The sequence below is a fragment of the Rutilus rutilus genome (genome assembly GCF_951802725.1).
Source record: "Rutilus rutilus genome assembly, chromosome: 10".
NCBI classification, from domain to species: Eukaryota; Metazoa; Chordata; class Actinopteri; order Cypriniformes; family Leuciscidae; genus Rutilus; species Rutilus rutilus.
In genome coordinates, this window is record NC_140215.1 from 3162501 (window position 1) to 3187396 (window position 24896).

Consider the following 24896-nt stretch of genomic DNA (forward strand, 5'->3'; position numbering starts at 1 on the left):
TGTATTTTTTACCAAATAAATGCAGAAGAGAATGAAAAAAAAAAAAATGTTGAACGGTAGGCTAGTGTACAATAGTGCATTTACTATAATTAGGGTAGTTTGGTAAAAAAGTCACTGACTAATTACAGGCGAGTTGAGAGCACAAATCACAAAATATTTTAGTGGTCATGAAAATATATTCAGATTTCAGATTCGGATGAAAATTAGCCTTTGGCAAAATCCAGTTCAATGCATGAAATGTGGAAACATTTATGTTAAAAATTGTACATGGTCCATTTATAAATAAATAAATAATAATTTAGCATATTAATGATGCATTCACCTTATAAATCATGACACACTGCTCTATCTCAGGAAATTACATTAATAAATTAAGTTCAAGTGCATGCTTTTAAAATTAAAAGTATTGGTATCAGTATTGATATTGGTATCGATACCGGCGATACTGGCCCTGTATTTACTTGGTTTCGGTTTCAGTTTCAATGAATGAATCAGAATGAAATGTGATTCTCGTCTCTGTTTGTCTCGTCCAGCCACCATCACCAGCTCCTCAGAGAATGACGACCGCAGCGGCTCCAGTCTGGAGTGGGGTAAAGAGGGCAGTTTGAGGATCAGCGCTCAGCATGTGCTGGCACAGACGGCCACACGGGCAGACACGTGCTCTCCGGTGGCCGAGGAAGAAGCGTCAACGTCCGGGACAGTCTCCGTGGCTAAGAAGACTTCCGAGGGACCCGTCCACTATCCCACACAAAACTCGTCCAGTCTGATGATGCCTCGGCCCAACTCAGTCGCAGGTAAGAGAGATCAAAACAGCAGCTGATTGTAATTCCTGTGATTCCTGAGGTGATGACTGACGCATGACTGCTGGAATGAAGGGAAGTGAAGACTCATGGGAAGACATTGCCACCACTTTAGGAGATTGTGAGAGAGCACATTATCAGGACACACATTCTTTCTCCTGTTGCTCCTTGAGGAAGCAGATACGTCGGGCAGCTGTTGCGTGTGTGTGTGTGTGAGTGTTGGCTGGCTTCTGTCTTTAGCATCAGATCCACATTCCTCAGGCTGGTCCGACTGATCATGTGATCTTTCCCACTTCTCTGTCAGTTGGGTGAATCTCGCGAAAACATGTTGCATTTCACACCGAAATCAAGAGAAAGAAATAAGACATTTTTGAACATTAAATATTGCATTGGGACATTATTTTCATGACAATAAAGCACGTTTCTCACAAAAAATACTTCTCACAAAAAAATGATGCAAAGCATTTTCATTGGTGCAACTTGATAAAAATATATTGTATATTTATCATATAAAGTCAACATGATACACCATTCACAACCATTTTTAATAGGAGAATTAAAAGTTACATTTTAATAAAATATTCTGAATAATTTTCTTTTTCTTTGGAATAATGTGCACTAATGAATCATACACAATAAAACCAGGAACATTTATCGAAGTGAAAAGGACCGTTAGATGCATCAGCGCTGTAATACATACAAATACTACATATTTTTTTAAAGCTTGTTTATTATAGGAAGTGTATGTACTTTGCACTACTATACTATTTTTGTTATTAGTGAAAAAATCTTTCTTATGTGGCCTGGAGATGTTTCATGACTATGATTTGTCTTGGTTTTATGTGTTTGGATGATCCATGAGGCTTGTAGTTCTCTCAGAACCCAATGCTGGCCACGAACGCTGATGTTTTGATGTCTGCAGAAGCAGGTGTTGGTGAGAGAGATGAATGTGTGTGTTTGGTTTTGGTATATTTTGATGTGTGTGTATGTTGTGCGAGATAAGGTGCAGAAACACTTCTCATAAAAGCCAGTCATTAAAATGAGCGAGTCGACGTGAAACAATAAAAAAAGGGTTGGCATCATAAAGCATGTGCAGTTGTCAAGGTTAGAGTATGTTTTCTTTAGGCAGTTGTGTGTGTGTGTGTGTGTGTGTGTGTGTGTGTGTGTGTGTGTGTGTGTGTGTGTGTGTGTGTGTGTGTGTGTGTGTGTGTGTGTGTGTGTGTGTGTATGTTCAAATCTACATTTTGTACACCTGCTTGCTTTTACTCATTTCACACCCTGTTTGGCCTCAGCGAATAAAGCATTAATCTTTACTGAGCGTTTGATAGATCTGTAACCTCACTACTTTCACAGCTGCCGATGTGTTGTTACCACACACACACACACACACACACACACACACACCATCTACGGAATGGAGCCAAGGAATTTTATGCTTCAGGTTCCAATTTACATTCTGCTTAATGATTCTAATACTGTAATGACTCAATTAACAATTATTGTATTCAAAACAAATAACAAATCATTTGAAATGCTTTGGTAGCGGAGTTTTATTTAATTATTTACTTATTACCATCAAATCTGCCCTCTGAATATGTATCTTTAACTACATGTTGTCATATTGATTTAAGCCTTAAATGCAACACAACATTTTGAGCGAGTCAAGAACCTCTCGGAATGATTCAGCCAGTGAATAAATCATTAGATCATTTCCAGAGGTACTCAGCATTGATTCCGTGTAGATTAAACATTGACAGAGTATTTTTATGTTCTATCAGCAGAATGCAGACATTCGAAAACCATCTTTCAGTAATTTTTTTTTTCTAAATGCTGTAAGAATCGGTTAACCGGTTACTTAAAGTCCACACACACACATAAATTCTTTATTTGAATTAAAAGATAAGCATATATCATGGCATAATCCAAATTTGGCAGAAAGGTGTACAACAGCAGCTAATATCTCAGTCCATTATGCACATTAAGGGTAAAGGTGGCACCTACGCCTCCATATGTAGAGGCTACCAATTACTGCTGATACAGAGCAATATCTTGTCAGTTTTGTGGCCTTGTTCTTATGTAGTCCGCAAATCTGCAGGCCTCTTACACACAACTTGTGCACATGGCCTAAACTACCAAAAATGAGGGCAATAACTTTACAGGAGTAGCCAAAGTTATTGAAGACATTGTACCATGGTTGATATTTCAACAGTTCTGAAGCATAGCAGGTGTCCATATAAGCATCAAAAGAGCAACCAATTTCTATTATTAGAAATAACGGCTTTGATGTGTTCATTAATTACAACTATGTCAGGTGTATTTGGTAAGTGATTTATGGCAGTTTCCAATGTAGCGCACTGTTCGTGTGAGGGGGAGAACCAGTCTGTCTTCGTTACAATGGATTGTGGTAAGGTTGACATTATCTCTGAGCTCCTTCACTAAGAGTGCAACAATACGGTCATGGCGCGCGATGTATAATCCTTTGTAGGCAGAACAGCCATTAAGGATGTGCGCGATCGTCTCTCTTTGCCGGCTGTGATGTTGTAGGCAAAACGGCTCATGTGCAGATGGAAACCGTGTTGCTAAGTTGGACTTTGTTGGTAGTACCTGAAGACGAGCTTTAATTGTGAATCTGTAGATGTCGTCTTGTAGGGCTGTGTTTTTCAGAACTGTATGTGATACGTTATGGTCGGCACAGGGGAGGCACACACACACACACACACACACACACACACACACACACACACACACACACACACACATATATATATATATGAAGACTTCAGATGCAAAAGCCTCTAAGTGCCATCATTTTTATCAAGCTTGTATGTTTATGTTCAGTTATTTCACTTTAATGGCAATGAAAATGACCTATTAATTGTCATTTAAGTGAAATTACTGAACCTAAATATACGAGCTTGATAAAAATGCTAATTTTAGAAGAAAATTTTAGATGACACTTAGAGGCTTTTGCATCTGAAGTCTTCATATATATATATATATATATATATATATATATATATATATATATATATATAATGTCATAATGGACTGTGGCACTAGAGCTAAGCTTTTACTGGCCGTTCAAACAGGAAGTGCATTGCATTCGCACTATATTTTAATTATTGGTCTGTACAGTATATTTTTGTCCTTTATGGATCTTGACAGCATAAAGTTTGGAACGGCATTATGGTGAATAAATGATGACCGAAGAGTTTGTTTTGTGTGTGTGTGTGTGTGTGTGTGTGTGTGTGTGTGTGTGTGTGATCTGTCCCTTTAAGTGTTCTGGAGTAAACGGTGCCGTCAGTGGAGATGCTGCTTTAGTCATGTCTGTCTGGGATTCTCAACCTCACTGAATAATCATTCCGTTTAATTTCTGAGACCGAACTTCATTTGTGTCCAGGCAACCGATCCATTTACTGGACAGCTCATTAAGACCACACTGAACACACACACTCTCTCTCTCTCTCTCTCTCTCTCTCTCTCACAGAAAACAAAGACCCCATTTTAACCGCTCGCATATTAGAATGAGTCACAAATCTCGCTCATGTCAATCCACGATGGCTCTGCTGCTTCGGCTGATTATTATTTTTTTCTTTCCACATATGACTTTTCATCTTACAGGCGAGAACGTAAGAGCCGCACAACAAAGAACTTGATTTTTGAGTGTGTGCAAAACTCTCTGTAATGTGGAGCTAGGCGATATATTGATATTCCCAATAGAAGATATTCCCAATATATTTGTAATATGATATAAAAATGAGCAACTTTGTGAATATGATTTAAATGTGATGTTTTATTTGGCCATTCTCTTCGTAAAGACAGTGTAATTAGATCAGTCTCACGATTTATTCCTTGTCACATGACTCACAAGTGTGACAGCGCATGCTTAACGCAAAATATTTCAGAATGCAAAACAATAATGCATCAAGTAATATAAGATTTGGATTCTCAGCTTTGCCACAAGGGGAAGTGTAGTGGACATCAGCGTTAATTCTGCTTCTGCTGCCATTTCTGCAAACATTTGAAGAGTATCTAGCAAGTTAATTAAGCTGTCAACATTTATTACCTGTCAACACTAATAGTTTATAGCTAGTTGCCTTAATAATAGCACATCTGGTTTGCATCTCCCCCTTGAGTACCATTACAGTAATGCAATAATGCATGTTAAGTATGTTCAGCAGGTTTGTGCACTTGCAGTGTATCTGTGTGGAGTTTGTTTATGGCTTAAGAATGAGTTTTAGTGTCTGTAATTTAAACTTCAATAGAAGAAACAAGTTTTAGAGTCTATAATTTAAACTTCAATAGACGAAACAATATTAAGAGTTGGATTCAATTCTGAGATTCTTTCCAAAACTGTCCATTGGAATGAATTAATGTTTAATTGAAGATCTGTTGTTTGTTTGTTATGGTGATGTCTCTGAGCATATACATCAATATTCAGGTCAAAAGTTGTCATAAAGCTAAAAAAATGTCAGGATACACACATTTTAATTTTAAAGTTTGTGAAAGAAGTCTTTTTTGTTCACCAAGCCTGCATTTATATGCTCAAAAATACAATAAAAACAGTAATATTGTGAAATATTATTATAATCTAAAATAACTGATTTTTTTGTGTGAATATATGGTAAAATGTAATTTACTCCTGTGATTCAAAGCTGAATTTTCAGCATCATTACTCCAGTCTTCAGTGTCACATGATCCTTCAGAAATCATTCTGATATGTCGATTTGCGAACAGTTGTGCTGCTTTATATTTTTGTGGGGATATTTTTTCAGGATTCTTTGATCAATAGAAGGTGCAAAAGAACAGCAAACCCCAAATTCCCCAGTGCATTTTATGGTTGTGTGTGGGACACGTCCACGTTTAATATCTAACATCAGGTGTTTAAAAAAATTGTAATATTGATTATGATATTCTTGTCTTTGCAAACAGCACTAATAAGCTTAAACAGTGAGTACACACACCAACTGTCGGCACTACGTGAGTTTAATTAGAATCAAAAAAGCAAAGAGCTCAAGCTAATTAAGCTGATTTGCTATTTAAAATGTGGAAAATGAAAAACAAAGTGTCGTTTACGGCATGAGCACGCGACAGCTGGACATGCTGCCATACGCATCCCCGCAAACAAACCTGCACACATGCAGTCAGACCAAAGCCAGGTCTGTGTTGTTCTTGCTGGTAGGTCTGTTCGATCGCCCTCTTAATGACCGTGAGCCTCCAAAAATAACGGACATAAATCTATAATTGTATTATGGCACAGCAGGACACGTCTGCAGAACATCTCTCCTCACCTTCTGCACGCCAAGTGTGCTCACCGTCTGAAATACAGACGAGAGGCGGCAGACGGGATAGCATGCGTGTTCTTAAATAAATAAAAAATAGTGCTGAAGGAAGATTTGAAGACTCTTTACGTTGATCACGCATGACAGATGATGGTCAAGTCAAGTCTCATTTATTTCTACTGCGCTTTATCCACATTATTCCTACGCCCCACGTTATGGGTGTAACTTCCGTTAAGCTGTAAACAATCAGTGAAAGACTAGCTCTATGGATGCAATAATATATATTTTTAAACTGTGTACAATGACATTTAATTATTCTACTCATCCTTCAACCATTGAGCATTAAAGGGACATTTAAAAGTGTAAAAGCATCAACAAGGCACTTTCAACAGACCAAATAACCCCAAAAGCGTGAATCTTTCCACAGCAAAATCAGACGGTTAAAGATCACTGTGGTAATCTGTGTTATGTAACATACGTTGCCTTAATAAAAAAAAAATATATATTTACTTCAGCATTGCGTGATACTATTTCAAAGTGATTTCAGTCATTTTGACAGATAATAAATTGCATTTACCTGTGAAAACAAACCTGGAAAGAGACGTGAGGATTTGAGGAGAATAACGAGAGATTCTTCGTGCATTCCAGTGAATTATTAATGGCATATATCATAAATTAAATGGGAGAACAGACCACAAATGTGCAGTACATGTTGTCCTTATTACAGGGGAATGCAAAAGGAAAAATTAAATAATCATGAGGAAAAGAAAGCAGCGACTGAAAAGAGCTCTTGCCATAGATACTCTTGTTATAACATGTCACGTTAAAATACCAAGTAAACGTTATTCTCATGTTATTCTCAAATAAATCATGAAGGAAAACTGACAGCTGACGGATCAGCTTTATTTGTAGAGCAACCTTATGATCTGAAATGATTCGTTTCAGCCTTTTTCAGTGGAAGTTCCCCAAACCGGAAGTGCCTCCCATAAGCTCGTCAGGAATCAAAGCAACTTCACAGTAGTAAATAAAGAAGATGGTGTCGTTATTCAGTGTCCACAAGTTCTCATCTGATAGTGTCAGTGCAGCCAAACTGAATATTAAAAGTGGTTTAAAAATGTATTTTAAACCTCTGATTTAAGATGATAGTAAGTCTGTCAAGCTCCAGAGAGCATCTAAAATGTCTTCTTTTGTGTTTTTTGGTGAAGTGCTTCTTGAAGGCCGAACTTTGAGTAGTGAAAAGTAAGTGCTGTGTAATAATATATCAGGGCTGTTTGGTTGAATCAGTGCAGAAGTGGAGGGTTTGCGAGTGTTTTTACATATCAAACCCTCTGTCGCTCCTCGCAGGACTTGTACTGATATGAGGCAGCAGTTAGGAAGCATCGATGCCTACGTCATTCCCTCTCTTTCGCTTTTACACTCTCTCTTCCTCAGAAGATGAAGAGACCGAGGCAGATGGTGTTTCGGCGAGAGAAGAAATTCTGCCGTTCTTCTTATTTGCTCTGTGGTCTTCGGAGACTCGGCAGAAGCGCATGCTTAAGATTTCATCTGCTGTGCAGAGGCATCAGTCCAGAAACTTTAGAGCATCTTTAATCCATCAGTCCAGATGGTTCTGCACACATGGGGGCCGGCCACTATTCACAATTTTTAAGAACTGGCCCCTGTTCAGTTCATCAGTGGGGAATTGAATTGGATTGAATTGAATTGGTCATGTCGCACTGGATGTTGAATAGGAGTTATAATTGAAAGGACAGGAAGAAGAATTTACTGAATCACAATTAAAAGAAGTTCAACACAGTCACAGCAGAGGACTTCATTAATCCAACATAATTGACAATCAAATCTACTGATTAGACTTATTTTTTCAGCACTCTCATGACAAATTGCCATACAACCTCACAACATAATTTTTTATCTATGTATATATTTATAATAATATAAAATGAAAATGATTCATTTTATATATATATATGTACAGTACCAGTCAAAAGTTTGGAAACATTACTATTTTTAATGTTTTTGAAAGAAGTCTCTTATGCTCATCAAGCCTGCAGTTAAAAAAAAACAACAACAAAACAAAAAACAACAGTAATATTATGAAATATTATTACAATTTAAAATAATGGTTCTCTTTTTTAATATACTTTAAAATGTAATTTATTTTTGTGATGCAAAGCTGAATTTTCATTAGCAAGTACTCCAGTCTTTGGTATATATATAAAACTAGCAATATAAATCGTTACCATCACCTTTTATCAATTTAACGCATCCTTGTTGAATTAAAGTACTAATTTCTTATAAAAAGTACTATAAAAAAAATTGTTATTGTTCCCAAACTTTTGAACGGTAGTGTATATTGTTACAAAAGATTTCTATTCTAAATAAATACAGTTCTTTTTGACTTTTTATTCATCAAATAATCCTGAAAAAAGTATCTCAGGTTATAAAAAAAATATTAAGCAGCACAACTGTTTCCAACATTGATCATAAATCAGCATATTAGAATGATTTCTGAAGGATCATAAGACACCAAAGACTGGAGCACTTGCTGATGAAAATTCAGCTTTGCATCACAAAAATAAATTACATTTTAAAGTATATTAAAAAAGAGAACCATTATTTTAAATTGTAATAATATTTCATAATATTACTGTTTTTTTTTTTTTTTTTTTTTAACTGCAGGCTTGATGAGCATAAGAGACTTCTTTCAAAACCATTAAAAATAGTAATGTTTCCAAACTTTTGACTGGTACTGTATATATTTACACACACACATACATACATGCATACATGCAGGATTTGGACAATAAAACTGAAACACCTGGTTTTAGAGCTCAATAATTTATTAGTATGATGTAGGGCCTCCTTTTGCGGCCAATACAGCATCAATTCATCTCGGGAATTACAGATACTAGTTCTTCACGGTGGTTAGAGGGATTTTAAGCCATTCCTCTTCCAGAACAGTGTCCGGGTCACTATGTGATGCTGGTGGAGGAACCGGTTTCTCACTTTCTCCTCAAAAGTGGCCTAAAAATATATTTAGATCTGGTAGCTGTACTTCACTTTCATAATAATAATAATAATACATTTTATTTCAAGGCGCCTTTCTCTGCACTCAAGGACACCGTACAGGGATACATGAGACATTTATAAGCAGCAAAAAATAAAGAATAGAACAACATTAAAAACAGCAGAAAGAGGCAGAGCAATTGACATCAAGTGAGATGTGTTTTGAGTTGCAATTTGAAATGGGAGAATGAATCGATGTTTCTAAATCGGGGTGGTAATGGTTTCATGTTCATCAAACCATTCTGTCACAAGTCTTGCTGTGCGTATTGGTGCATTATCATGCTAAAACAAGGCACGTCCTTCAGGGTACATTGTTTAAACCGTTCGGTGCACTTGGCCCACCGGAACTGTTGGGTAGTCCTTGGCAGTGCCACGGTATCAATGCCATGATATTGCAGCCCAAACCATCACTGATCCACCGTCGTGCTTCACTCTGGGCAATATCAGTCCGGGTGTTACGCCTCTTTGTGCTTCTCCACACCGTAACTCACACAGATGTAGGAGAGAGACAGTGAAGGTGGACTCATCCGAGACAATACATGTTTCACATTGTCCACAGCCCAAGATTTGCACTGTTGGCACCAATGAAACCAACATTTCGCATTGGCACGAGAGACCGAAAGTTTGGCTATAGCAGCCCGGCTCCGGACGAAGACTTTTGGTGCAGGGTTCCCACGGGTCCTTGAAATCCTTGAAAGTTTGTGAATATGAAAAAAAGATTTCAAGGCCCTGGAAAGTTTTTGAATAGATACATACATAGATGCAGGTCCTTGAAAGTGCTTGAATTTAGTTTGTGCAAGAATTTGCTGTAAAAAAATTCCATATTATTCCCTCCGGTCCCTCCTAGCTTGCTTGAGTTTTGATTTTGCCTACGTTAGTTACACGCATTTACGCATTATGTTAAGTGTTTCCCGCGTGAGGTACTTTGTGTTGTACGTTGGCATGGCGTTCACGCGCACAAAACTGTAACAATGTATCTTACAAGGTAACACAATGCTCTCACTTGAAATGTGTCCCCACATTAAGTCCTTGAATTTGAGGGTATTGGAACTGGAAAGTCCTTGAAAGGTCCTTGAATTTGAAGTTAACCGAGGTGTTGGGAACCCTGTTGGTGGAAACAGGAGAGTCAAGGTGCACATTTAATTCTGCAGTGAGTTGGGCAGCTGTGGTTTTATGTTTTTTTGTTTTTGTTTTGTTTTGTGTGGATACAATAGAGAGCCTAAGTCCCTCCCCTTCCTGGTGGACCACCACGGGACCTTATTTCGGAAATATATTGTATGATAGTCAATGGCGAGAGACCACAAATATTTTGATCTCGTTTGAATTGTGCCCTGAATTACACATATGATGTTTGTCAATTTAAAAGATACGTTTTAAAGTCAAGAAAGTCGCAGTTTGATGTAAAACTGTTGAGGTATAAGACTGTGAAAATACGTAATTACAAAGACTACAAACCCAAAAGGCGCACATGTGACGTCATACCTTTTCTCTCAATGAATGAAGCTAACTTTACTGAAGCTAACGTCTGTCATTTTTTCCTATAGTCTTACGTTATAATCGTAACGTCACGCCGTCATGCACGAGTGTTTTGTACCAGACTGCACACATACGAGCAACGGATCTTGCTCGTTGTTTCGCTTCCCGGGTGATGACGAGAGATGTAGTTCATTGAGCGATTTTCCCATAAAACTAAATGTTACTCTTCTGTTTTATGACAAACTGCGACTTTCTTGACTTTCATAATTATCTTTTAAATTGACAAACATCATGTGTGTAATTCAGGGCACAGTTCAGACGGAATAAAAAGATAAGTTGTCTCTCGCCATTGACTACCATACATATCGTTTCCGAAATAAGGTCCCATGAGCCGGAAGCGGAGGGGAGGGACTTAGGCTCTCTATTGACCCTTCGTAGGGAGTTTGATTGACAGGCGATCTGACCAATCATAATCCGCCATCCTCCGAATCTGCCATTTTTGTACAAGTTTACTGACGTCTTCTTATGAAACAACATTCCTTCTTATGTTCATTCATGTTTATTTGATGCTATAAATGAACTAGAAGGAAGAGATGATCGGTTCACGAGCAGCTTTAACTGAGCGATTTGTCAGACACATTAAAGAGCCACAAAACGGTACTTATTGTTTAAAGTTCTTTTAAAAAATGACCAAATTTGAAAGGTGAGACTTTGTTTCATATCAAAAGTAACCTGGTCTGTCCTGTGTGTCAGTGTGTTGTCAGTGTCCTCTCTCCTCCACGATGTATTTTTCACTGTGTGAGAACATGGTGTGTGACGTGAGAGCAGTGTAGCTTGTCGGACATAGCAACAGTAACTAAAGGGGGCGGGTCTTTACGAACGGTCATTCGGGTCGGTACCTGGACATCCCTTTCAGACAGCTTCCTCTTGCGTCGACAGTTACTCTTGTTGGTTCGACTTCGGCGGTGGTGTGTCAACATTTACACTGGATACCAAAGCTTTTGATACACCACAAAGACTGGTCACAGGTGAGCCAGTGAGATGCGCACCAACAATTTGTCCTCTTCTGAACTCTTGATATGTCTCCCATTATGTTGTGTTGATTGCAATATGTCATGTACAGCTGTGCTATTGCTCTGCTGATTCAACCTTCACACTCTTCTCTTACTGATGGAATGTAAAATCAGTGAATATTGGTTAGACAGCGCATATATAACACTTTATCGGCCAGTGCTTCAGTTTCATTGTCCGACCCCTGTACATGATATTCAAGTCAGGGGATTAAGCTAATCAGGGAGGAAGATTAAGTTCATCTTAGTGCTTCAACTGTACAGGTTTTATGATCATAACACCATCTTTTTCACATTTTAGTGTTTCATTTTTTTAGCCATTGAAGCTCTTTTAATTGATGTTAGCTCTGTGAAGTTTTCTGTAGTCAGTTTTGGTCTTCAGGGTGAGTATTGAGGTTTGCTGACACTTTCTCTGCAGTTCTGTGTTGTTTGGTCACTATCCTTCTTCTTAGTGTTCAACATTCCCCTATCATTCACGTTCAGGTTTTGCCCTCTATTCTTCTTCATTATATATATATGAAATGCATTATTATAGACTAAATTGACTGTCATTTAAACTCATTCAAATCACAGAACAGCTCGATACAGCTCAGCTCAAATTGAATTCAAATTAAGAAACTTTTTTTTAAACCCTGTTCTCTCTTCAGGCCAGAACGCTGCTCAAGCCTCAGAGTGAGCTCTCAGTGCGTCACATGTACAGGTGGCCAGTCTTCTGCACGGATCACTTGTGTGGTGTTTTGTGGACTCGAGAGGTTGGGTTGGTAAATGTCTCACTCTGTGGCTGTGGCTGCTGTCCCAGGAAATGACACGTGCCATGCACATTTACATTGTTTGTGGCTTGTCTTTTTCCTGACAGCTGGTGGATCCAGAACAGAGCGCTCACTCTGGTGACAGTGCATCTGGAATCACTGGTGTCTTCAGCTGTGGCCGCTTCTGTTCAGCTCGACTGAACCGCTGCTTTTTCAGTTTTAGATTCACCAGAAAACATAAATTATTTATCTCTTATTTATTCAGCCTTTTTTCAACACATCTATCTATCTATCTATCTATCTATCTATCTATCTATCTATCTATCTATCTATCTATCTATCTATCTATCTATCTATCTATCTATCTATCTATCTATCTATCTATCTATCTATCTATCTATCTATCTATCTATCTCTGTCTGTCCATCTATCCGTAAACATTATTTCAATCAAACTAATAATTTTGTTGTTTATGGCAAAAATAAAAAGCCTAATGGCTCTAAAATAGACTTTGTGTGTTTGTTTTTTTACACAAAATATGTTTTTTTTCTTTTGAATTCTGCCCCTGACGTGTTTTAAAGAGATTCAACCGTACTGATATTTTTGTTGGCAGCATGAATGTGGCACTTATTATTTTATAATATTACTATTTGTTGCCTCCCCATCTCCTCTGAAAAACATACTTCATAACCTGTCATGGTGGTTTTTATGAAGAACTCCATGTATCTAATTTCATGGTTTGTTTTAAGCGAAAGTTGCATTTCACGTTCATCTTGTCATATTTAGTGTCACCACATGCTTTCCCATCTCTCTCTGTTTTTGTGCTCTTAAAGATGTTTAGTTGCATGACCGTCACCATCTTCACTGTTCATCACATTTGGCTATAATTTGTAGAAGATTTATGAATTTTTGTGTTGCAGAACTAGGCATGCATCAGAACTAGATTTACTCCTATTATAATCATAAGCTTGTATTGCGACTTGTTGCACGTTGACGCTTTCTATTTCTGATGCGGTACAGGTCTATTCTGGTTATTTTATCCACACACATATATATATATATATATATATATATATATATACTAGGTTGGACCCCCTTTAGCCTTCAGAACTGCCTTAATTCTTTGGCATAGATTCAACAAGGCACTGGAAACATTCCTCAGAGATTTTGGTCCATATGGACATGATCGCATCACACGGTTGCTGCAGATTTGTCAGCTGAACATCCATGATGTGAATCTCCTGTTCCTCCACATCCCCAAAGCTGCTCTACTGGACTGAGATCTGGTGACTGTGGAGGCCGTTTGAGTTTAGTGAACTCACTGTCATGTTCAAGAAACCAGTTTGAGATGATTCAAGCTTTGTGACATGCCGTGTTATCCTATTGGAAGTTGCCATCAGAAGATGATACACTGTGGTCATAAAGAGCTGGACATGATCAGCAACAATACTCAAAGTGTGCCAAGAAAATACATAACACACCCCTACACCAGCAGCAGCCTGAACTTCTGATATAAGGCAGGATGGATCCATGCTTGTTTACGCCAAATTCTGACCCGATCATCTGAATGTCGCAGCAGAAATCGACACTCGTCAGACCAGGCAACGTTTTTCCAGTCTTCTATTGTCCAGGTTTGGTGAGCCTGTGTGAATTGAAGCCTCAGTTTCCGGTTCTTCTGCTGCTGTAGTCACTCTGCTTCAAGGTTTGACGTGTTGTTCGTTCAGAGATGCTCTTTTCTTGTTCTAACAAGTGCTTATTTGAGTTACTGTTGCCTTTCTGTCAGCTTTAACCAGTCTGGTCATTCTCCTCTGACCTCCGGCATCAACAAGGCATTTTCTCCCACAGAGCTGCCACTCAATGGATATTTTCTCTTTTTCAGATCAGTCTCTGTAAACCCTAGAGATGGTTATGAGTGAAAATCCCAGTAGATACTCAGACCAGCCCGTCTGGCAGCAACAACCATGACACGTTCAAAGTCACTTAAATCACATTTCTTCCCCATTCTGATGCTCGGTTTGAACTTCAGCAGATCGTCTTGATCATGTCTACACGCCTAAATGCATTGAGTTGATGCCATGTGATAGGCTGATTAGATATATATAAGTATACCTAATAATGAAAGTATACCTAATGCATAAATGTAAATGAATTTGTGATTTATATATTGCTTGCAAATAGTCAGAATACACAGTAAATATTGTTGTAGTTACTGAGCTAAAGCCAATACTAACCAGCCAAACCTTAACCCCGTGTGTTGTTTGTTTGTTAACATCACTCATTAATGCTGTAACAACACCGAGTCCTGAGGGTCTGACTTAGTGTTGTTGTTTCTTCAAGATCGATTAACTTCATCCCCGATGGTGCGGTCTGACCCTGTGTCTCAACAGACTCGACTTATGAACATGAATCAAGCGTGTTAATCAACATCACTCCGAGATGCATGAACAGCACCCGGCTCAAAGGGCCCACTTGTTTGACCTGATGATTATTCAAGTGATGACATCATCTGGGATATGCATATTTATCAATGGGCTCCTTTCAGTAAACAAGGGTACAGCAGATTACTGGTCTGTCTGCGGGGGAATCGGGTGTAATCTGTGGAGCTGGTCACGGGCCAGTCTTCTGCTAAAGCTGGTCTGATTAGATTTCTCTCTCAGCGAGGTTTAGCTCTGCCACTGTGGAATGATTCACTGTTTATCAGCCATTTTTATTGGAGCCCAAGTACACACACACACACACACATGCAGATGCAAAAACGTTCAGGTTTTAAAACACAGATGGGTTATCCATACGCATTCTCCTGTTGTGCATCAGAAATTGCGGAGGTGCCTTGACCAGTGCAGTCACAGTGTAAACTAGATTTACATTTTTAAAGGCAACAGCAGGGCTTGTGCGGGAGTGAAAGAATAGTGGTGAAGTTTTTAAGTAAGTTTAAGAATCAGTCTTTGGTTCTGTGTAAATGAAATGCCGTAGCAGAGGGACTTTTTTTTCGCCCACGTCCCTGTCAGCAGATATTAAAATATGTAGAGTACTAGTCTCCTGTAACTCCCTTGGCTCATGGTAAAAGCACAGTTCTGCTATACTTTGCTATAGTTTTAGCACCTATAAGGGTTGTGCTCACCTTTAATTTGAATTTAAGGTTCTAAACTTTGAATTTTAATGTAAGGAAATACATTAACATTGAAGTCAAAGAAATTCATGTAACTGTGATTTTCATAAACTATATAAAAGAAAAGTTTTTACTTACTAAAGGTTAATGTTACCTTGACAAAACTTGTTTCAAGATTTACAAATCCATCCATCCATCCATCCATCCATCCATCCATCCATCCATCCATCCATCCATCCATCCATCCATCCATCCATCCATCCATCCATCCATCCATCCATCCATCCATCCATCCATCCATCCATCCATCCATCCATCCATCCATCCATCCATCCATCCATCCATCCATCCATCCATCCATCCATCCATCCATCCATCCATCCATCCATCCATCCACCCATCCACATTTCTTTTATCAAATAATCTAGATAGATAGATAGATAGATAGATAGATAGATAGATAGATTTAATGTATTTTTATACATATTATTATTAAAATGTTAATGAGAGAATATGCTCAGATGTAGGTCTTAAAGGATTAGTTCACTTTCAAATAAAAATGTCCTGATAATTTACTCTCCCCCATGTCATCCAAGATGTCCATGTCTTTCTTTCTTCAGTCAAAAAGAAATGAAGGTTTTTGAGGAAAACATTTTTCTCCAAATGGACTTCAGTGGCAACTAATGGTTTGAAGGTCCGTCTCAATGCAGCTTCAAAGGCTCAACACGATCCCAGCCGAGAAATAAGGGTCTTATGATTGGTCATTTTCTATATATATAAAAAAAAGTTATATACTTTTTAACCACAAATGCCCGTCTTGTACCATCTCTGATATCCATCCAGGATATGCACACGTAAGGACCATTTTAAACAATAAACTGACACAAAAACATGTACATATAAATATGTGTCATTCAACATACAATAACTTTGAACGGTCCTCCTACTCAAAACTTGTAAACACTGGGTCGGTACCTCCGACTACGTAGCGCGTGACCTTTCCAACGTGATGACGTAATGCGTGGCGCATCTCAGAGATGGTACAAGACGGGCATTTGTGGTTAAAAAGTATATAACTTTTTTTTATATATAGAAAATGACCAATCATTTCGCTAGATAAGACCCTTATTTCTCGGCTGGGATCGTGTCGAGACTTTGAAGCTGCATTGAGACGGACATCTGGACCTTCAAACCGTTAGTTGCCATTGAAGTCCATTTGGAGAAAAATCTTGGAATGTTTTCCTCAAAAACCTTAATTTCTTTTCGACTGAAGAAAGAAAGACATAGACATCTTGGATGACATGGGGGTGAGTAAATTATCAGGAACTTTTTATTTGAAAGTGAACTACTCTTTTAAGCATCTCAATGCCAAAACAGTGAAGAGCATGCAAGACTGCACACCTCAGGCACATCTGCATTGCATCAGTTTATGAACCGTACGTTGTAAACCTCTTGACTCGAGAATTTCAATTAGGTGACATGACTGGACAGTCTAGGGACATTACCTAGTAATGTGAGATAATTAATATTCATGAGCCCATTATTCACCATATACCAGCCAGAACACCCTGGTACATCTTGGTGACTGCCTAACGATTCTCTCCCAACCTATTCTCTAACACCCTAGCAACACCTTAGCAACCTGATAGAACACTCAAGCAACTGCCTAGCAACCACTGAGAACACCTTGACAATCATCTTCTTCCCTTTAAACTACACTGAAAAAAAATGTGGTGTAGGATTTACTCAGAAATTGCTAGTAAATTTCACAAACAATTGCAAAGAAATTCTACGGTCGGCCACCGTAACTTCTGTTGGTTGCAATTCGCAGCCTCACCACTAGATGCTGCTAAAAATTACACAGTGCACCTTTAAGTAAAATTAACAAAGAAAATAAGTAACTTTAATCTGGCCAGTTAAAGTTTGTTGAGTAATTTCTACTTAGTTGAAGTTTACTTTGCAATACTCTGTTTCAAGTAACTTAGAACATCTATTTAAACAATACAGTAGATATTATGTAGAAAACACATAATAACAGTAATGGTCCACAGTACACAATAACAGTAATATTCAATGGACATTTGTGAGCTCCAGATGTCACAAAACATTAAGTTACTAAACCTAACAACAAAAGCAATGATAAACAGTGTAAATACTGCTGGAAAACAGTGAACAATGCAACCTTATTATTAAGCGCATGATGGAAACACCAGTATCAGAAAGTAGAGTGGGTTTTACTTAATTTTATAATGTTGATATTTACACTTTCATTTCTACTCAAAGCTTAAATTGAGTACTAATATAGAATTAAAAACTTGTTTATGCAGGTTGAAATTTTCATTTCACATTTTTTTTTTTGTACTATTGACCACAGAATCATTTTTGTTATGAGCGAGGCTGTTTAAAGGGGCGCAGCTGATTCTCACTGTCTCCACACCTCCAGCATCCCACCTCCCTCCGTCACCCGTCTCCTCAATGACGGCTCCCTCCTCTCTTCATTCAGTTCTCCGCCTGTTTTATTAGCTTTCTTTCTCTTTCTTCAGGAGGATCATAGATTATTTCTCCCCCGGCTGCCCGCTTCAAACTGCAATCAGCCGCTCTGTAGGAGAGATAGAGATAGATAGAAAGAGAGAGAGAGAGAGAGACCTCCTCTGTTTCATCCCTCTCCGGTTTTCATTTGGATTGCGGAGCGGAGAGCTGCGGCAGGGATTTTTCTCTGATGCTTTGTGGATGCGTTGAGGGATGCAGTGAAGCCGTTCACCAGTTGAATGCGGTGTGTGTGAACATGGAGGTGTCCTGAGGAGAGAGAGAGAGAGAGAGAGAGAGAGAGAAACAGAGGTTTGCGGGGCTGCGTCTGTCTGTGCCTGAAGAACGAGTCCGCATGCACCTCAGTCTGTGAGTACCGAGCGCTTCGGTGGAAAGTAGTCTCAGAGCAAACAGGTTGCTGGTGCTTTAGTTTCAGACGGGGATGCATGGATGCACATTAGAGGCCGTACACTGAAATAACACGTTTCTTTCACACGTTTGAAGAACGTGAAATATTGCACAATTTAACTTTTGCATTGAGTTGTCTCTCTTTTTCAGAACAATTCTTTTAAATGGATTATGACTCTGATTGTTTAGTCTGTCTATGTGTGTGTGTGTGTGTGTGTGTTTGCTCAGTGACCTGGTTCTGTTCGCCCATTCATTCTTTACAGTGTCTATTATAGTCGCTGCTCGTGATTTGCATTCAGGATGATGTCATCTTTCTCTCTGCACAGTTCCTCGTTTATGTCAGACAGGTCATTGCCAATGCTGCGGTCAGCGACCTTTAACCCAGCGACCTTTAAGCCGTCAGTTTGTCTAAATCTTTTCCTCCAGTGAGCGTGTTTTACATGCACGTCCTTAACCCGATTATGCTTAATAAGCCGACAATGCACGTGGTCATGTAAATGCATTAACCCGTTTTCCTTCATCAGAGTAAGGTCATAAATAACTTAAGCACAAACCGATCAACACAGCCAGATCTCCCAGATTTCGCCGGCTTGTAAACGCATTAACCCGTCTTCCGTCGGCTTGTTGAAGTGGTCATGAGTGATACGTGACAGGAAAGTGTCCTTACTGCGGATTTAAGTGCATCCAGACAGAGCGAGTGTTTCACAGTGAGGGAGGAGGACATATATCTCGCAAACTCCGACTCGAGAAATGATCGAAAATGTGTTCTCATCTCATGCAGAAGTGGTACAGTCAGAATATTGCATCTGTAACTGCAGGAGAGAGGGGATTTGAGTCTCCATCACGACTGACATGACACATGAAATACTCAGAGACAGATACACGAGCGGTTAGGGTTTGATGTCACTACGGTGGAATAACCTGATTTATTAATAAAGTCTTGCATTTGCCGGGATATCGGATGGCATGTAAACCGGGACAACGGGTTAATTCAATGAGCTGATTTGTGGAAGTTATTATCAGTGTATTGGTCTGCATCTAAACGTTCTTTGAAAACCTTTTGATTTGTGCAATTCTCTTGTTTTTCAGCAACAAGCTCCACTAAGCTGGAGGATCTGAGCTATCTTGATGAACAGCGAAACACCCCCCTGCGCACGTCCATCCGCCTGCCCTGGCACAACACCGGGGGCAGAGCTACACACGACAAAGGTACAGTCACAATCCCATCATGTGTGCTTGGTTTTTCTCTTTACTTCGTTAAGAATGTCATGAAACTCAACACCAAAATCAACACTTTACAATAAGGTTTCATTAGTTAACATGAACTAATAATGAGCTGCACTTCTACAGCATTTATTCATCTTTATGTTCATTTCAACATTTACTAATGCATTATTAAAATCTAAATTTTGTATTTGTTAACATTAGGTAATGCACTGTGAACTAAGAGCAACGAAGAGCTGTATTTTTATTAACTAATGTTAATAAATATAAAAAAAATCTAGTATCAAATGTGTTGCTCATGGTTAGTCCATGTTAGTTAATACATTAACTAATGTTAATAATTGAAACCTTATTGTAAAGTGTTATGGAAAAAAAGCGTAGCATTAAAAAAATTAAGCCCATTTTTAGGATAATTAGGGTTTTTTTCTGTCATAATTTTCACATTTTCAGTATATATTTATAGATCATGATTAGTTTTTCTGCCTTTATGCTGATTTAAAGAAAGGTGTTTTTTTTTTTTAAACGATGCACTTTATAAATAGTTTAAATTGTTATGAATAATTATTTGATTCCGATATAACTTTTGTAATTAAAATGTAGATTACTGTTTTGATCATGTTTTAAATTAGCAGTTCAAAAACGCATGGATTGAGGTATACTAGCTAGTATGGCTGTCACTAACGATTATTTGGATAATTGAGTAATCGGTCGATTATTTTGACGATTAATCGAGTAATCAGTAAAAATGTGGTAATAAAAATAGACCTAAGTAAACAATAGCTTTTAAAATGACTTAAAAATACATATATAATGACAATGAGACAATAATAATTGGTTCAAATAAAGTATCAAAAGAAAGTATTCATAAGGTTTTAATGAACAATATTGTTAAAAAGCATAATGTAATATACATAATATCTTATGTTTATTCATAATATCTTCCGTGCATTACACAACTCAGTGCCTTCATGCAGTTAATTAATCTAAAGCATTGCTACGGTCGATATAACGATGGTTTTAATTCGATCAAAAATCGATGTGTGTTTGTTTGTTTGTTTATTTATTTATTTATTCATTGTGAAATAAAATTTGGCCCAAACATGTTCTTGACCGGATTGGAGATATTCACCCTTGTACAGTCTGAAACAGTTGTGTGCTCTTTTGATTAGTTTTTTTTGTGTTTAGCTTAAATAATGTTTAGATTGAGACATTTCCGTATAGACCCGTTTACCCACTCAGGATTTGAATGTGAATAAGGAAACGCTCTCCATACACTTCCTGTGGCGAAAAGAAGTGTTTCAAATAGTTAAGTCCATTAATAATGCAAGAGAACATCGTTAAATACATGTGTTTTTCCTCTCAGTCCGTCTGTTTGTCTCTTTCTCTTATATATAAACGCCTGTGTACCCCGAGGGTCGAGCTAATGTGTGTTTCTGCAGGAGCTGCTGCGTGTGTGTCAGTGTTGAGCTGCTATTCTGACCTTGTTGAATGTTCAAATGAATAATGAGATTCAATCAGCCAATGGCAGAGATTCATCAGCTGTGATCGGTGCAGGATTCACCTCGAGTGATTTTTAGTCCAGTTTCTCCAGGCCATGTACAGTGTCAGGTGTGTGAGGGCTGAGAGTGTTTTCGTGCAGGTGTTGGATTCCAAGAAGACTCAATTTCATCTGAAATGCAGTGATGACTAGTGTTGCTTTTGGCGGCCTGTTTTAATTTTTAGTTTTAGTCTAGTCTTTGTGTCAGGCTGTCATTTTAGTTTTTATTAGTTTTAGTCACGTTCGTACTAGTCAAGTTTCAGCATTTTAGTCTTCTTTTTAGTCAGAATTATCCATGACTATTTTCGTCTAGTTTTAGTTGACGAAAACTGATGACATTTAGTCTAGTTTTAGTCAATGAAAATTGTATTTTAGTCTCTTTTTAGTAATGCAATTCTATTTAAGGCGAGACACTACAGGTGAATAGGGTAAAATGTTTAACTAGCAGATATCACCATGAAACCTTCTCAGTTGATTACCTACATTAAGATGTGAAAAAAATGTATTACAAGTTTTTTGTAATTTAATGTTTAAATATGCAAATTAGGCAATATCTAATTAAATATGCGCTAATTTGCATATAAAAAAAAACTGAGTATTGGATAAAGCCAGGTTAAAAATGATTTTTTCATTGTGTTCATATATTAGATGGGGAAAAAATTACAGAGAGATTTATGGATATCTACTTTTGTTATCCTGTAAATCAGAATATACTGTCAATAGCCTTAAAAAAAAAAAAAATTCGCCATGTTTTTGGGAATGAAATGTTATATAAATCAGGCTAGGAATAATATATTTACATATCCCTCTGTAAATGTCTTCATAATATAACTAGGTACAAGACTGGAAAGCAGGGCTTAAAAACGAAAAAAAAAATCAATCGGTTCACTCCGAGCAGAATCGATATTTTAACGTTTCCGTTTTTGCGTTCCTCGTTAAACATTACCGTTCCGAAACCGGTTTGATTAGATAAAATACCGGTTAATAACGTTATTTTAATTTAGCCTATACTTTAAACAAATATGTATAAATAAGACTAATTTTCACTCAAAAATAAGATAACACATGATAATTAAACTTGAACATTTATTTCATAACATTGTTAAAACCACAACAGAAATACCTGTATTAATTACAAAGCATAAACAGCTGGAAAAATATTGACCTGTTTTACTGGACCGTTAGACAATCGAAATTGGCACTCTTATGGCTAATTCTTTTCTGAAGAGTGATACAATTATTTGTACCTATTATTATTATTATTATTTTTATTTTTTTTGCAACACGAATTGTTTTAGAAATTACATGATATAAAAATTATATAAACTGGACAATCATTGCTCTTTTAATGCACCGTCAACTGCTAATTTCAAAGCAAACACTGCGCAACACTGCATCACATAAACAATTTCATTCTGCGAAGCACGATCACTTAATGCAATAACATTGTAAAACTACAACAAATTTTCTACTATTTTTAATACAAAGCATTAAAAGTCTATAAAGAAAACATTTACCTGTCCTGTTTTTGGCTACCTGAAAGACTATAGAAAAAAATGTGCGATAGTTGCTAGCACTTATACGAAATCCATAAACTTTTTGAGCTTAAAGTCCGTACTGCTTGTTTAAACGTACGAAAAGAATGTCCTCCAATACCTGTGCATTCATTGAAGACCTCAGTGGGGAAAGAATGTACTTGAGGCATGAAAATGCGCGCTCTACGCTGACTTGCGTTACCGGTAGTGCAATTGCAAGTTTGTACAAATCGTCAACGTCACAATTCTGAACTACTAAATTTATGATTGGTCAATGGCAAATTAAAATATTAAAGAGAACGATAAAATAACGTTATTAACCGGTTTATAGTCATTTTAAATAAACGTTTCTGTTCAGAACGATTAAAATTGATTTTGTTTTCGGTTTCGTTTTTGTTCCTGTTCAAATTTCGTTCGTTTCCGGTTTTCGTTTTCGTTCCTTGAACCGGTTCAGAGCCCTGCTGGAAAGTCTGGTGTATATCGGTGCCACTGAAGTGGAGATTTCGGACTTGGAGAATGAGAGAAAAGTCATTTTGAGAAAACGGGCTTTTAAAGATTTATCATCAGCCAATGAGATTGCGCATTCAGCCCTTTTACTTTCACGATTGGTTGCTGATAAAAAGGAAATGACCATGTGTCCAAAACACATTCCGTTTTCTTTGTAATGAAAGTTTTTCCAAATGTCGTTTATACGTTTTTCTCACAACGCGACTAAACGAGACGAAATAACGTTAGAACATTTCGCCTCGTCTCGTTTTGGTCAACGAAAAAGAAGAGACATTTTAGCATAGTTTTTATTTTGTAAACCACATTTAGTCTCGTTTTTATTCGTCAACAATATCGCATTATACATTTAATTATAGTCATCGTCACATGACCAGCATTTACGTTGCGTCTCGTCTCGTTTCCGTCACGTGATAAAGGTTCGTTGACGAAAGCAACACTAGTGATGACGTGCTTACATATAGTCTGTATATTAAATATCACTCTGTCAGTATTTTATTGAAGACTTATTTGAGCATGACCAGCAGCTAGAGCTGCACAATTAATCGTTAGAAGATCGTGATCTCGATTCAGTCGCCAAGATTCAAGAATCTTATTCCTAAATGACAACGATTCGACATTCAAATCTGCGTTCGTGCTGCTACTGACCCAGATACATGTTATTGTTCGGATATCTACTGTAGGGATCAAAATAGAGTAAATCACCTATTGAAAGTAACTTGATGCTTCAAATAATGATTGTATCGATTACACCAGTAGGTGGCGACAAGTGACTGTTAAAAATGTATTTGTCATTGAATCATTCATCCAAGAGATTTGTTCAAAAACACTGATTTATCAAGTTATGAAACAATTAACATTTTGTCAGAACCTCTAATAAAAGACGTTATTTTGTTTAGTTGTCTATTCCGGATCGTGGGAGAATCGTGATCTCAATTTTAAGCAAAAAATCGTGATTCTCAATTTATCCAGAATCCTGCAGCTCTTCCAGCATCATATGTTTTTTTTTTTTCTTCTTTTTTTTTTTTTTTTCTTTCTTTTATTATTATTGTTTTTTTACTGCACAGGCTTGTTATCAGGCTGTCTATGATACTTTTTTTTTTTTTTTCTGGTGCATTTTAAGATTTCACATGAACTCGGAGATGTTTTTCTGAACTTCTGTACAATATTCTTGTTTGAAAAGGAGGAATCATCAGTGTGATCATAATATGACAATGGCCTGAGCTTCATGTTCTTCTAGAAGTTACTTAAGTGGAGTGTTCTACAAGTGGCCAGTAATCTGCCTTAATGTAAATAACACACAATCATCTTTATTAAAAGTATTAATTATCTTACCAGTGCTGATGGCGCTCTCTCTCCCATTGCAGTCTTTGATCTTGAAATTAGCTGATGATCTACTTCCATTGCCGTGCAATTTGCATATTGCACAGGAATTGAAGATCGTATTTATAATCACATTCATGTCGTCATCCGAATGGATTTTCTCGCTTACTCAGAGAGCTTCGCTACTTAATAGCAACTCAAACGGCCTTACCAAGCACTTGACATCTTTATTTCATGTCAAAGGTGCCCTAATGATTGAGAAACACTATGATAAAAGTTCATATATG

At 37.5% G+C, this 24896-nt stretch overlaps 1 protein-coding gene across 1 annotated transcript in view; it reads left to right on the plus strand.

The window, feature by feature from the left end:
* tanc1b (tetratricopeptide repeat, ankyrin repeat and coiled-coil containing 1b) overlaps positions 1–24896 on the plus strand; it is a 184503-nt gene that overhangs the window by 100380 nt on the left and 59227 nt on the right. Inside the window, exons 7-8 of the mRNA XM_084420453.1 lie at positions 534–794; positions 19576–19695. Of these exons, the coding sequence (XP_084276579.1) occupies positions 534–794; positions 19576–19695 (381 nt within the window). The remainder of the gene's footprint in view (positions 1–533; positions 795–19575; positions 19696–24896) is intronic.